The sequence below is a fragment of the Otolemur garnettii genome, unplaced genomic scaffold (assembly GCF_000181295.1).
Source record: "Otolemur garnettii isolate 467f Iridium unplaced genomic scaffold, OtoGar3 scaffold00032, whole genome shotgun sequence".
NCBI classification, from domain to species: domain Eukaryota; kingdom Metazoa; phylum Chordata; class Mammalia; order Primates; family Galagidae; genus Otolemur; species Otolemur garnettii.
Genome location: NW_003852427.1, coordinates 15,751,125 through 15,766,228, shown reverse-complemented (window position 1 = coordinate 15,766,228; position 15,104 = coordinate 15,751,125). Strand labels below are relative to the sequence as shown.

General features: G+C 40.0%; 1 protein-coding gene across 1 annotated transcript in view; it reads left to right on the top strand.

The window, feature by feature from the left end:
* Window positions 1–740: 740 nt before the first annotated feature.
* Window positions 741–15,104, top strand: part of LOC100956585 (phospholipid scramblase 1-like) — a 30,987-nt gene continuing 16,623 nt past the window's right edge. Inside the window, exons 1-4 of the mRNA XM_012804918.1 lie at window positions 741–833; window positions 3,013–3,055; window positions 5,936–6,156; window positions 7,824–7,985. Coding sequence (XP_012660372.1) covers window positions 765–833; window positions 3,013–3,055; window positions 5,936–6,156; window positions 7,824–7,985 — 495 coding nt within the window. The 5' untranslated portion in view covers window positions 741–764. The remainder of the gene's footprint in view (window positions 834–3,012; window positions 3,056–5,935; window positions 6,157–7,823; window positions 7,986–15,104) is intronic.

Genomic DNA, 15,104 nt, shown 5'->3' with positions numbered 1-15,104 from the left:
AGAGGATCATATGGTCTTTGTTTTTTAATTTGTTTATGTGGTGGATTACGTTTATAGATTTGCGTATGTTGAACCAGCCTTGAGATCCTGGGATAAAACCCACCTGGTCATGGTGTATAATTTGCTTGATGTGTTGCTGGATTCTGTTTGTTAGGATCTTGTTGAATATTGGTCACATATTTTTATTAGCTTATTGTTCACTTTATAGATTACTGGCACAGAAATATACATTTTACTATTTCTGCTCTTCTGTTTTGATGTGGTCCATAGCAGTTGATTTCTGATCAGTTAATGAAAACTGGGTTTCCTTTTGTTCTAAGAAAAATGTTCAGTAAGCAAAAATCAGTGACATCTATTTTGGGGCCAACTCTTTTCACAGCCCACTACCCTCAAAATAGAAGTGGATATGAAACCAACAATACTGCATTGAAGACACACCTTAAGCTACACTGATAATGTCTTCCAAGCGGACAGGTTAGTTTTTAGGTTATTTGGATAAATTTAAAAGGATTGATGATTGTTTTGTACCATTACAAATAATGTTTTGTGTTTCCATTTCAGGATCTCCATCATATACTAAGCACCAGGGTGGCCACGGTGGACAACAGATGAGCAGGAAATTATCTCAGAGATCCCAGGCTGGCTCTCCAGAGTACCAGACTGCATATTCCAGGCCCATGTCTGGCTATCCTGTCCCACCAACTGAGCCTGTACGAGCTGCCCCACCAGTCACTCCTATTCAGAGTCAGCCAGGTGGTCATGCAATGATACCGTGGATGCCAGCACCACCTTATCCACTAAACTGTCCACCTGGGCTAGAATATTTAAGTCAGGTAATTTCAAATACATGAAAACATTAATCAAAAACAAAACTGTGCTTCCACTTTACTTACCAGATTAATTATAGTTAAGCTATTATTCTTTTACCATTATTAAGTAATTAAAGTCAGAAATGACAAACAATATGTTTTCTTAACAGATCGCTAACTTTCTACGTGAGGGTCATTTTATTATTATTATTATTCTTTTTTTATTTTTAAACATACATGTGATTATTAGGTTTCTACTTTTTGCCTTCACAGAATCAAAAAGACTTAAAATTTACCAACAATAATAATGTTTAAGATAAAGACTAGAAACAAAAACCTCGTAAAGGATGAATGAAGATAAATATATTCAGAAAAGAAATCAGACAATTGCTACAACGAAGTATTAAGCAATAATAATAATAGTAATGCAAAAAAAGTAACATTCACATTGTCAAATGAGAGTATGACTATTAAAGAATGCTTTGACTCTGAGGTTCAGTATAGAGTCATCAATTAACTTTTTATTATTTTTTTCCAAAGTCTCAAAAAATAGGCCACTAATATTTATAAATAAAAATAAAAGATAATTTCAAAAAACAGAGCATGCCAAACCTTATAGACCATAGAAAAAGAAGAAATACTTCAAAATCATTCTGCTTAATCTGGATTCACCTAATATTAAAATGGAAAACATAGGGTCTTTTTTTAACTAAAATAGAAATATCATGAATAATTGTTTTCTGTGATCTCGAATATGATATTCAAAAGCAGATGTTTATGAGCACTAATTTCTGGGCTTTGTCCTAATCCTGAATCAATCTGCATAAAATTTCTATGATATATGGTTGCTATCATTATCACCATTTTATACAAAAGGAGACTGAGTCCAGAGAATTTGCTTGGTTAGGAACACTTGAGGAACTAGGGCTGGCTTTTTAATCCTGGTGCCTTTTTTGTACATTTCGTGCTTTTAATTTCCAATACTGAATAATTTCCTTGACATTGCAGGAGACTTGCAGTCAAGCTTAAGGGTTCAGCTTTCCTAAGTAGCACCATAAAGGGAGTTAATATTTTCTGTGTCATGTGACTCATCTTTTTCTTCAAATTTCTAAAATTACGTGTCTATACTGCTGATTTTGGTCTTTAGAAGATTCAGTTATGTAAATACTCCCAATAAGAGGAAAATAGTCCTGGATTTTTTGATGAACTACCTCAGCACTGTGATGGTTAATATTTAGTTTGTGTTAGAGATCAGGGAAGTAAAATAAGAACCAAAAGTTTTTACATGTCCAATCTTAAACTAGTATTTTTATAATATTCAGCTAGTTTTGAATAAATGTATCCAGTTCCTGCCTGGAATAAATTAATTTTCTACAATGTACTTGGACAATGTATATTATAAAAATTGTTAGTAGTTTTATTTCTTTAAGAAATGTCCTAAACAGGTTTTTAAAAATTCAAAGTCTTGGGGCCAAGCCAGTGGCTCATGCCTGTAATCCTAACACTCTGGGAGGCAGAGGTCCATGGATTGCCTGAGCTCAGGAGTTCAAGAGCAGCCTGAGCAAGAGTGAGACCCCGTCTCTACTAAAAATAGAAAAACTAGCCGGGCATGGTGGCAGACGCCTATAGGGCCAACTGGGGACCCTGAGGCACTCTGCCAAGGGTGATCAAATGACACTCTGCTTAAAAATTAATTCAAAGTCTCATAAAATATTTAGAAGAAGTTATCATTTGCACAGAAATGATGATATCCAGAACACTTACAAAGAATAAATTTGAGACCTTTTCAAAAGTGGTGCAAATTAAAAAAGTATCTTTATACTTCTTAAGCCTAATTTGAAAGGAATATTAAATTTTAATTTGTATAGAGGTTTCGTTGTCATTTTTACTTGACCTAAATTTACCCATATTAATAGTAAATCCTTTCAATAAACATATGTGACAGCCCAACTATGTTCTTTGCCCACTGCTCAAGAGGCAACCAGTTCACTGAGACAGCAGGGATTGCAGAGAGAAAGACCTTAATATTGCAGGCACCATGGGAGGAAATGAAAGAAATTTCTCAAATCCATCTGCCTGAAAATTTGGGAGAAGGGTATGTAAAGACCATTTGACAGGCAAAAGGCTAACAAAAGCATGAATATTAATTTGGTTGATTAAATACCATTTATCATATAATTTAATTTTCTTTTCTTTATAATAGATAGATATGGTACTGATTCACCAGAAGCTTGAAGTTCTAGAAGGTATGTATTCATTGTATACCTCATATTTCTTGGGAAAAAAAGAAATTGAAGCAGAGAAAGAAAAATCAAATGCTACAAATATAACACACTGGTGATATGCTATGGTAAACCCGATTACTTACAAATGAATGTCTCCTTCAAACTAACGAAATCAGCAGTTCATTTCTGAAAATTAGTAGTTAAAGGTTAAAACACAGCCTGGCCTCCTTATCCACGTGTTGCATATGCATGGATTCAACCAACCAGGGATCACAAATATTGAAGGAAACTGCATCTGTACTGACCACATGGTGACTTTGTTTCCTTGTCTTTATTCCCTAAGTAATAAAATGTAACAACTCTCTATATTGTATTGTGTATTATATGTAATCTAGGGATGACTTTAAACCTACAGGTAGATATGCATAAGTGACATTCACACACCGTGCCATTTTATGGCAGGGGCTTGAGCACCCTGGATTTTGGCATCTGCAGGAGGTCCTGGAACCCGTCCCCCATGGATGCTGAGGGTGGCCATGTTATAATGGTCTTCTGTCCTTACGTTGTAGACTCTAACCCAGGAGGAACACAACCAAGTCTAACTTTAGTTCCTCTCTTTCTGTACAAATCCCTGTGAGCGATTCAGTCACTTTACCTGACTTCTGCCACTTGAGCCATTTCCTCTCCAGTGTGTGATCAGCTGGAGAGCAGCACAGAGTCACATGCAGTAGGTCAGTTACCTGAGTACAATTCCAAAGCAAGTGACCTTTTTAAACTGGATGTGGATGTCCTGGATCATTATTGTTCATGCCTGCGGTTTCTCTTGGGAGTTTCGATGAGCTGTGTAAAACTTTGTTCCATGGGCTGTAGATGAGCATCCAGGATGCAGGCCCACTGGAGTGCTGGAGGCTGCTGCCCAGCAGACCTGCAGGCTTGGCTTCCTGGAAGAGCACTGCTACCCCTGCTGAAGGGCTGGGCACCACAGAGGGTTTCTTGGGTTGAGTGATCCTTGGGTGCAAAGCTAAACTCAGAAAGCGGTTTTAAAAGAGCTGCCAGGGGAATGAGACCCTGAGTGGATTGATGAATTGCAGTATCTTTCTTCTAGATGTAATGAAGATAGTCTTTTCAGGTATAATGAAAACTGCTACATTTTAGAATATATCTCAAGATTTTGAGAATGTAGCATTTAAGGTAGCACTTACAAGGGGAAAAGGGAAGGGGTGAAGGAGGAGCAGTGAGGTAATCGATAGCTTTCTTGTGAAGTTCTATCTGGTGCTCAGTAAATCTACAGAAGTTATAATGAACATTCCTAAAAGAGGTTAGAGGAGATCAGTGCGGTATTCCTCTTGGGGGTCAGGGGAGGAGAGTGGTCATGGCTCTTCCTTACTTTGCATCTGTGAAGATTAATTCCAGATAATCAACATTTGAGAGGTCATGTAGGCCGCAGTCCTAAGCTTATACTGGGCATGTCTTCATTTTATAGGGGTGGTATATCTTATAAGATTTGTTAGGGCTGAAGGACATAAAAAGCATTTTACCTCAGAGTACATCTCTTTGACATATTTTGAGATGGCTAAGGGGAAACAGGAACAATGCTGGAAGGCTGTGTAGGTGGGGAGGCTGGGGGAGAAATTTGCATCTGTAGGGAATCTCTGTTAAATGCAGCCTGGCCTGCCTGTTTGACCTGGGACAGGCTTGCTTGGAGTCTGACACCCTAACAGCTCAGCACACAAACATTTCACCGTGGACTGTTACAGTGAGGCTTAGCTGCATGACAAGACAACCTTGGGTCCTGGCTTGCTTTCTCTGTCCCATAACCTAAGCACACAGACTTAAACAAACACAAGCAAAAAGCAAACAAACAAACAGCACCCTGTTTAGTCATTTTCTAAGCCCTGTCGTTACTTAGCGGAGGACTCTGTTCCTCATTGGGGAGAGGATGGCAGTGCTAGTGTGACTCAGTTCTCAGGCTCAGTCATCTCTTTTGGCATAGCGAATTTTGAGGCATCTACGATTTTTATTTTTCCTTCCCATTGTGAGGGACATTTCTGTATGATGTCCTTTGATCTCCACTATAAGGAGGTGGGCCCATTCATTGTTGTTTCCTGGCTGTAAACAAGGTGGCCATCCAATGTGTGAGGCCCTTTGGAAGATGCCATGCACGTGTCAACATTGAGCATCCCACTGTTTTCCTCTTGAAGACATGATTCCATCTACAGTGCTGAGTTCACTTAGGATGACTATGTTCTAGATCTTCCATGAGTTGAAGGCCTAGTTACCAAGCACCCTCAGTCTTCGTCTAATGCACAATTCCCACTTGTGAACTACGGCTGAGCTACACAAAGGTGCCCTGGGTCCAATGTGACATTCTCATTCACCTCCATTTGGACTCTCTCCCTTTTCACACATGGGCTTTGAGAGTAAGGCCTTTCATTTAAACACAGTGCAAAAAGTAAAACAAGTGTGGCTTATGAAAGAAAATCCCAAACCACTTGATTTAATATATTTCACACAGCATAAACAGCAATCATCATATATTCCCCTCAATAATACACTAAAACTACACTGGGTAAGGGGACATTTTCTCTGTACACCTGGCAGCACTGTGTCCACCTGCAGCATCACCCACCCCTCTCTGTCTCCCTCGCTGACGGGAGTCTCTAAGTTGGGAAGATGACTTGTTCTCTTTGCTGTGTCTCGTGTAAGGACTCTTTCCTTCTCCAAATGCTAGCAGGCTCTCTTCCTCCTTTTCCTGTGCCTTTTTTCTCTGCTTGGATCATCTCTAAACATTGTGTGTTGGAGTTATCATGTAAAAGAGATATATCTAGATATTATAATGACTTAGGATAAATTCAATATTTTTGAACATAAAAGTGATTATGATTTTCTTTTATATTTTAGCCATAAGCGGTTTTGAAACCAATAACATTTATGAAATCCAGAACAGCTTTGGACAGAGGATTTACTTTGCAACAGAAGCTACTCCCTGTTGTACTCGACTTTGCTGTGGACCAGCTAGACCTTTTACTTTGAGGATAATTGACAATATGCGTCGAGAAGTCATCACTCTGGAGAGACCTCTGAGATGTAGTAGCTGTTGTTGCCCCTGCTGCCTTCAGGAGGTCTGTAATCAGTTATCAAGGCAGTAATGTAAAGTAGCTTAGCAAGATATTTCCCCCTATTTATGGAATCTATATAATCAAGTATTTAATTTTGACTTAAAGGAAAAAGGATCAAGAAGGTGTACATTTAGTTTTCTGAGTCATTTGTGTAGGAAGCCAGGCAAGTGAGTGGTTAGCTCCTGTCCCTGAGTAGCCTTCCTTGTGGGGCTGAGCAATGGGTTAGAGTAGTGGTTCTCAACATTCCTAATGCTGCAATGTACTTTCATTATTAAAAAGGGGTTGCGACCCACTGGTTGAGAACCGTGGGTTGGAGACAAGGAGAAAAGGTCAGATAAGGCATCTTGATCAAATCATGGACTGGAAATGACTAGGGAAGATGACCAGTCAGAATATCCTAAATATCATTCTAGGTCATGATATTTAGCATGTAGGCCATTGGTTCTCAAATTTCCTAATACTGCGACCCTTTAATACAGTTCCTCATGTTGTGGTGACCCCCAATAATTTTATGGTTGTGAGTCACCACAACATGAGGAACTATATTAAGGGTCATAGCGTTGGGAAGGTTGAGAACCACTGATGTAGGCAGAAAAATGAGGGGAAAACCAGATGTGTTCATGTCACAGTTGTGGCCATCTACTAAGGGACAAATCCAGAAGACCCCCTTCCAAAAAAGTCTCATCGCTGTGCTTTTCATTTCTCACTTTTAAAAGGACTTGCCTAAGTGTCACCTGTAACAGGGATACCCTAGGTAGGATATCTTCAGCTCTGTAAAGAACGGCTATCTCCGTTTCATAACACTCAGAGCCTCCTCCCAGGGAATATGGATTTTCAGGGAGAGACCAAAGCGCAGGAAAGGTGGCTTTGCCCAGATACCATTGTCGGGAGTCTGTCTCTGTGTAGATGACTCCGAAATCCCAACGTGTTCCTGTAAGAGCTGGCACATGTAAAGGCCAGAGTTATTGTGGTCTGATACTGCGTTTATTTTGAGAGGATAACTGAAATTACATGCAATGAACTACTTTATTTTACACGTACTCAGGTTAGGTATTATTACATATTCATAAAAATACCTGAGGAAAAACAGAGAGTTTGATGGTAAATTGTCTACAATTTGAATACCACATTGACCTATACTATTGTATTTAATCTTAAAGGTGCTAGTAAATCCTCATTTACAGATACGCAGACCGAGGCAGGGCCCGGAATCCAGGCCCGTGTTCTTTGCACCCTGGGCACACAGATGCAAAAACTGCACCAGCAGAACCCCACTGTTTTTAAAGCAGTTGGAGAAAACAGTTTCTTAATAATTTGGGTAGTTTATACAAGTAAGAAAATTAAAAATATACCAGGCCAGTAGATTAGTGCTTAAAAGAGAGAGTATTATGCTTACAGTCTGACCAAGTTTCTGCTCATCCCGTCCCCTCAGTGGCTGAGGAATCTGATGGAAATTAATTCCCTGCTCTTCTGTTACATTCTCTATAAAATCGGGAAAGGAATAGTACTAAGCTTTGAAGGTTATATTCTGAATTAAGTGACCCTTAGAGTGATGTCTGGCATTTAGACAATACTCAGTAAATGAGAGCTGTTATTAGACACTTTCATTATAATCGTCATTTTGTTTACATAAATATATGTGTGTGTGTGTGTATTTTTTGCTTTTGTAGGTAGAAGTCCAAGCTCCTCCTGGTGTACCAGTAGGTTATGTTACTCAGACCTGGCACCCATGTCTGCCAAAGTTTGCTGTTCAAAATGAGCAAAGACAGGATGTGCTCAAAATTAAGGGTCCATGCATTCCATGCGGCTGTTTTGCAGATGTGGATTTTGAGGTAAGACATGTTATGATGTTTACAGGATTTGCTCAGGGACCTTCCAATCCAGGTGGAAGGCAAAGGGGGAACCGACATGTCACATGGGAAGAAAGGAAGCAAGGAGTGGGTAGGTGCCACACTCTTTAAACAACCAGCTCTCCAGTAAACAGAGCCAGGACTCAACTCACTACCAATGCTTTTTCCTTCTCCCAGGCTAGAAGAGGACTTAGTGCTTCATTGGTACAGTTGCAGCGGGGGCAGATGATACATTCTGGAAATGGGTGGTGGTGATGGTTACACAACAATGTGAATATACTTAGTGCTACAGATTTTACCCTGAAAATGAATGAAATGGCAAATCTGATATGTATATTTCTACGATTTAAGAAAAGTCTTAGCCTGGCATGGTGGCTCATGCTTGTAACCCTAGCACATTCGATGTGGATGGATTGCCTGAGCTCAGGAGTTTGAGACCAGTCTGAGGAAGACCGAGATCCTATCTCTACTAAAAATAGAAACATTTTACCAAAAATAGAAAAACGAGCTGGGCATTGTATAGTCCAGCTACTTGGAAAGCTGAGGGAAGAGGATCATTTGGGCCCAGCACTTTGAGGTTGCTGTGATCTATGACACCACAGTACTCTACCAAAGGCAATAGAGTGAGATCTTGTCTTAAAAAAAAAAAAGTCTCATTGTTGAATCTGCCTGGGTAAACAAAGTCAGAACTAGGCGATGGAGTTGGACAGCACTGCCTTTCCACTTTGTGATAGGCTGAGTAATGGCCTGGAAAAGCATCCAGGTCCTTAGCCCCAAAAGCTGTGAATGTCTCCGTATATTGCAGAATGGGTTTAGCAGATGTTAATAAAGATCTTGAAATGGAAAAATAGTTTTACTTTATCTATAGGGCCCAAAATGTAATCACCAGTGTCCTCATAAGAGGGGCCAGGCAGCGGCATGCTCCTGTAGTTTAGTTACTAGGGAGGCTGAGGCAGGAGTATTGCTTGAAACCAGGAGTTCAAGAGCAGACTAGGCACTATAGTGAGCCACTCCTCCCCATTTCAAAACAAGGTGAAGCGTAGTAGGGAATGTTTTTTAAAGGGGAGGCCAGAAGATTTGACACAGAAGAGAAAATCTATTAAGATGGAAGCAGAGAGAAGCAGAGACAGAGTGCTTCCCAAATGCTGGTTTTGAAGTTGGAGGACAGGGACATGGGACATGAGCCAAGGAATGCAAGGAACGTGGGTCTAGAAGCTGGAAAAGACAGGGAAAGAGATCTAGAGGCTCTGGACTGAGCACAGCATTGCTAATGCCTGGATCTCAGCTCAGGGAGGCTGAGTTCAAACTTATGACATCCAGAACGGTAAAGAAATAGTGTTTCTAAACCATCAAAAATGAAAATCAAAAAATTCTGCCCTGCTGGGTTTCAGACTTGTATGGAGTCTGTTTTCTCTTTCTTTTGGCCAATCTCTAGGTGTTGGAATGGATGTTTGCACTGTATGTACACCAACATTGTATCTTGGAAGTAAATAGCTTGGTTTAATCTTACTGGCTCACATCTGTCAGGAACTAGCCTTGAGTCTTAGATGAGACTTTGGACTTTGGACCTTTGAGTCCAAAGGATAATTGTATTTTGCAGGGTGAGAAAAACATGAGATTTTAGGGAGCCAGGGGTGGAATGTTATAGTTTGGGCACTTGTCCCTTGCAAACCTCCTGTTCGAAGTTGATCTCCAATGTTGAAGGTGAGGCTGAGTGGGAGGTGTCCCCCAGCCTTGTTCCCGCTCTTGCCATGTGACATACCTGCTCCCCCTTCATCTTCTGCCTTGATTTGAAGCTCCCTGACACCGTGTCTCTTGGACAGCCTGCAGAACCATAAGCAAAGCAAATCTCTTTTCTTTATGAATTATACAGCCATGCAAAATGAACTAATACAGACACCATTTTCAACTCAATCTAAATTAGCCCTTAAGAAGAAAGAAATTAAGATTAAGGGATCATGAACAAGCTGAGTGTGAAAGCAGAGATGACCTGTGGTACTTTGTCTTTAAATAAAAGCTCTCTTCCAGCTGACGGTGCAGCCTTGCCCTGCAGCACTTCCCAGCAGCGATGTTGCTGGGAGACACAGTCAAGAGCAGTCAGATACTTGCTTCTGTTGCTCTGGACAAATCTGGGATGTGCTGTCACTTTACCATATTGAAAAAACAGGCGTGGGGCATTTTCAGAAGTTGGCTTGGTCTTCAAGGGAGTTATTGTTCTTTTACATCAGCCAAATAACTCAATTTTACAAGTTGCTAACACATGAAAAAGTTGTTTCTGGGTATATGTTTAATTTCTTTAGAATAAAGTGCTGCATGCTGACATAATAAAATTGCCTTTAGTCATTTAATAAGCCTAACCTTGACTCAAGTGATCAATGCCTATAAACATAATAAATAACAAAGCTAGTATTTTTATATTATAAATCAGTGTCATTTAAAGCCTATTAGTCAGGTATTGTTGTCCAACAAAAATAAAAACCCTACAGAGATATGGAGAGCTAGATTATCTGCATACCTGCGAGTGATGAAAGCTATTTTTGTGAAGACTTCTGGAGTTTGCTGTCTATAATTATGACACATAACCCAAAGATTGTATTAAACTCATTATCCTGTTCTCTTTTGAAGAAAGATCCATTGGGGTGACTAATTGAACAATAATTTAAGTAGAGTGTCTCAGAAGGAAAAAAACAACCTGTGGTTACCTGTTCTCTGTTGGAGGCTGGCTGGCCCCGAGTGTCGCCAATGGCCTGTACTGGGCCTGATTTTGTGCTCTCTCCTTTAAGAGGCTTTGCATTCTGCACCCAGCTTCCTCAACAGTGGAGTGAGCATGAACCTTGGATCGAGTATTTCGTTTGGGAATTATTTGGTGGGGCCTTTTGAATAGTAGTGTCTTAGTGAAGTGCTAGATGATAAGAAGGGATTAGATTATCTTCACTCTGTGATTCTCTGATGTTCAGGGACTTTGAACATCTTACCCCCACATTACTGTGGACTGGTCTGTGCTCTTTGCTTTATCTATTCATGGCCATTGTATTTTTGACTATTGAATTGTTTACTTTTTTCTTGTCACTTTCTAAAAATTTTTGATTATTGGAGAAGACTGTGATCCTGCTTCTGTCCTCAGATTTGCAAGTATTTTCCTCAAATCTATTTTGCCTCAATAGCGTTACATGCAAATTATCCCCCAAATTCAAGGGCTTAAAAAAAAAGTGTTTCTCTTCATGCTTATTGTCTACGAGTCAACTGTATTTTAGTGGACATTCCTAGAATCAGAGATCTCTGACTTAGGTTACTAATGGCCTCAGGTCAGATCTAGGTATTTTCATCCTTAATTTGTAGCACCAGAGGCTACTTCAGTCTGATGTTTTTAGGGGCCAATTACCTGACACCAAGAGCCAGACTAAACCATTTAGCCATATTTAAGGTCATATCAACTTACTTACCTTTGGCTAGACAAGGCACAAGTGAAGCCGAATTATGAAGGAACAGGGAACTATTTCAGACTACAGTGGAAGCGAAAGTAAAATAAACATTTGATAAACAGTAACCCATACTATCACAGTTTCACACTAGAAATTTATTTCAGAATTGTTTTCTTCTTGAGACAGTCTCACTTTTTTACTCTGGGTAGAGTGCCATGGCATCATAGCTCACAGCAACTTCAGTCTCTTAGCTCAAGTGATCCTCTTGTTTATGCTTCTTGACTGCAGGTGTCTACCATAACACCCAACTGCTTTTTCTATTTTTGGTAGAGATGGCCTCTCACTCTTGCTCAGGCTGGTCTCAAACTCCTAAGCTTAAACAGTCTACCCACCTTGGCCTCCCAGAGTGCTAGGATTACAAGCATGAGCCACTGCACCTGATGTTCAGAATTTTAAGAATCCATCCACCACAGCTCAGTCAGGTTCTAGCCGCTGCCTCTTCCCAGCCCCCTAGGGGCCTCCATAGCTTCTGGGGGGAGCTTCTGTGGGGATGGGAGGCAGGACTGACACAGAACCACAGCAACACTACACAAAGTTCTTGGCCTCCACCGTAGCATTTTCAAGCTCCCGAGGAAATGGCAGCCTGCAGCAGCACAGATGGAAGATATTATCAAAGAAGAAGAGTAGATATTCAGTGAAGCTAGAACTCTGATCCAGAAAACAAAAATACCGACCCAAGGGGTAAGCCAGAGGGAGACGTGTGTGCCACTGATGCTCACAGACCCAGACATGATCAAACATTGTACAGATGAAAGCACAGCCAGGATTGAAACTGGACTGCATTACTAGTGCCTTGTCCTGGGCCAATTCCTGTCCCTCCAATGGGCCTCACCCCACTGGACGGACTGGGACTGTGAAGACAAGAGAAACTGAAAAGCCTTTGCAAACCAGGGTATCTCTGATCTCATCATGAAGTTTCCTAATCCAGAAGAAGGTTTCTTTCTGGGACTGATGGGCCAGCTAGATCTTGAATGAAAACCAGATGGCAAAACATTTCTTCAGTAGGGGCAAAAATTCAAATATCTTTCTAAAACCTCTGAAATGGATTGTCACCACATGATGTGTGCTCACATATCCCTAGAGTTTGTCAAGGATAGATTGGTTTGTCTGAGTGGACGGCATTAACGCTCAAAGTCCTGGGTCTTACCTCCTCACTGAAGTCACCTTCAGACACAAGACTAGGGCCTGTGGGAGGACACGTGGAGGGTGAGAAGGCTTTTCATGGGAATGCTGTTCCCCACAGGTGCCCGCTGATGCAAAAGCCTCAGCCAGATGCTGGAATTTCTAATGGCTACTGTGAAACTATGTACGACTCTCAGGTTTTATTTTTTCCCAAGTTACAGATTTACTTCACAGTGGGGTGTTTTGTCTGTGCTTTTTTTTTTTTTTTTTTTTTTTGTCTTTTGATCCTTCCAATTTCCAGATAAACTCCCCTTAAAAAGGGCATCATTGGATTGATCATGGTTTTTCACTGACATTATAAATGAGACTCCTTTCTGTCCTAGTTAAATGCATGTTTTTATTTTACCTTAAAGCTCCGTGATTACTTGGTGTGCGCTTAGGATCTGAAAAGCTCACTTGAAACTCATACTGTATTCCTTGTGAGTACTTGGCATAATTGAAAAGTACAAGGTCCAAGCTGGCTTTTGAATAATATCTAAACAGAAATGGGGCAAATATAGATGAAAATGTAAAGGATTTAGACCTCTGGGTGTGTGTGCAGTCAGGTGAGCATCCCGTGCCAGGGTGTTTGTACATCAGTGTCATCCCCCCTTACTCAGAAAGAAGATGAGCGTCACCAACAAAGGCAAATCTCCATCAAAGAAAAGAAAATCGACTTGGCGTCTGTAGCTCCAGTGGCTGGGGCATCAGCCATATCAACCATAGCTGGCGGGTTTGAGCCCAGCCTGGACCTGCCAAACAACGATAACAACTACAACCAAGAAATAGCTGGGTCTTGTGGCGGGTGCATGTAGTTCCAGCTACTTGGGAAGCTGAGGCAAGAGAATCACTTAAGCCCAAGTGTTTGAGGTTGCTGTGACCTATGATGCCACAACACTCTACAGAGGGCGACATAGTAAGATTGTCTCAAAAAAAAAGAGAGAAAGAAAATCCACCTGCCAACACTCAAAATGAACCAAGTTCATTTTGTTTTATTTTGCCCACGTTTGCCCATATTTGTTCATGTTTTAGTTTGCCCACATTTATTTAGTTGATACTAACCTAAGGCAAAGGCTTCAGAGGCTAATGCATATATGTGGCACCTCATTCAAATTTGAAAAAAATACTTCTATCTTGGGTTGCATAACCCTTACCTGTACATGGGTTGGCAATATTCAGCCCTGCCTGCCCACTTGGCTAGCTGCTTTTGTCGGGGTACAGTCTTCAGTCCTGTGTGATGACAGTCAGCTGTCCTCAGGCAGAATGTTTGCAAGTTTACAATATTTTGTTTACTATATAAAAAGATTTGTCCATTCGAGTTTTTTTTTTTCTTTACACATCTTTTCTTATATTCTTCAAACTCCATTAGTTATTTAGTCTTACCCTACTCTAAACTGGGGCAACTCATCAATTTACTTCTTGGTTATTTTCCATCACTCATAACTTCCAATCTTTTTTTTCTAGACCCTCAGTATTTTGCTTGTTCCTACTGACAGTGAGTGGTTGTGAGCCTTTTCATGATATTTAAGTTTTCAGTGTATATAATCTATCTGTGCTGCTCTTAAGGTAGAAATCTATTAGGAGTTGTATTTATTACCATCCTGATGGCTTCTAGAAATTCTATCAAAGAAACATTTTATATTTGTATCCTTTTCTACCACAATTCTTTTGGATCACTTAAAATAATTTATTGCTGTATTAACATAAAATAGAAGTTAAATAACTGCATAGTTATTGCATATGATACTTAATTTTAATCCGATATATACTTCATTTTACTCCAACATTGAAAGCATTTTTCTTATAGGTTTTTTGTTTGTTTGTTTGTTTTTGCTCTTTAGGTTACAACTCTTAATGAAAAAACTGTGGTTGGCAGGATTTCCAAGCGCTGGTCTCTGATTTTCAAATTGGTATTTACAGGCCTGGACAATGTCGCAGTACAATTCCCCAAGGATCTTAATGTTAAGATGAAAGCTACGTTGATTGCTGCTAGTTTCCTTGTTGTAAGTCTATTCTTACTAACCTTGGTTACAGATGAGTTCTCTTCTATCATTCTAAAATATCAATAAACTGTCCATTTTGAGGTCACGTCCTAAAGTTTACAGGTTTCATACAAGGATGTCCAACTCAATCCCTAGCTCTAAATTATATTTGGTCCTGACACTCTGGACTCACAGGTAACGGTTCCTGTATGAGGAGCCTATGTACTTTCAAATGACAGGAGAAAGACTTTATCTGTTAAGGAGAAGCCCTGGTTTAGAGGACTTTTATTAAAAGGAAAATCAAACATCATGCATAAGGGAAGAATTTCAATCTAGGCTTATATGGGATAAAACTCAGTGAAACACAGAGATTTCATCCTCACTCATTATTAAATTAAATTATCTAATATGGAAGTATAAACTATAATAAGAGCATACATTCAATTAACTCGTTAGCTCTAATTACCAATTCCTAA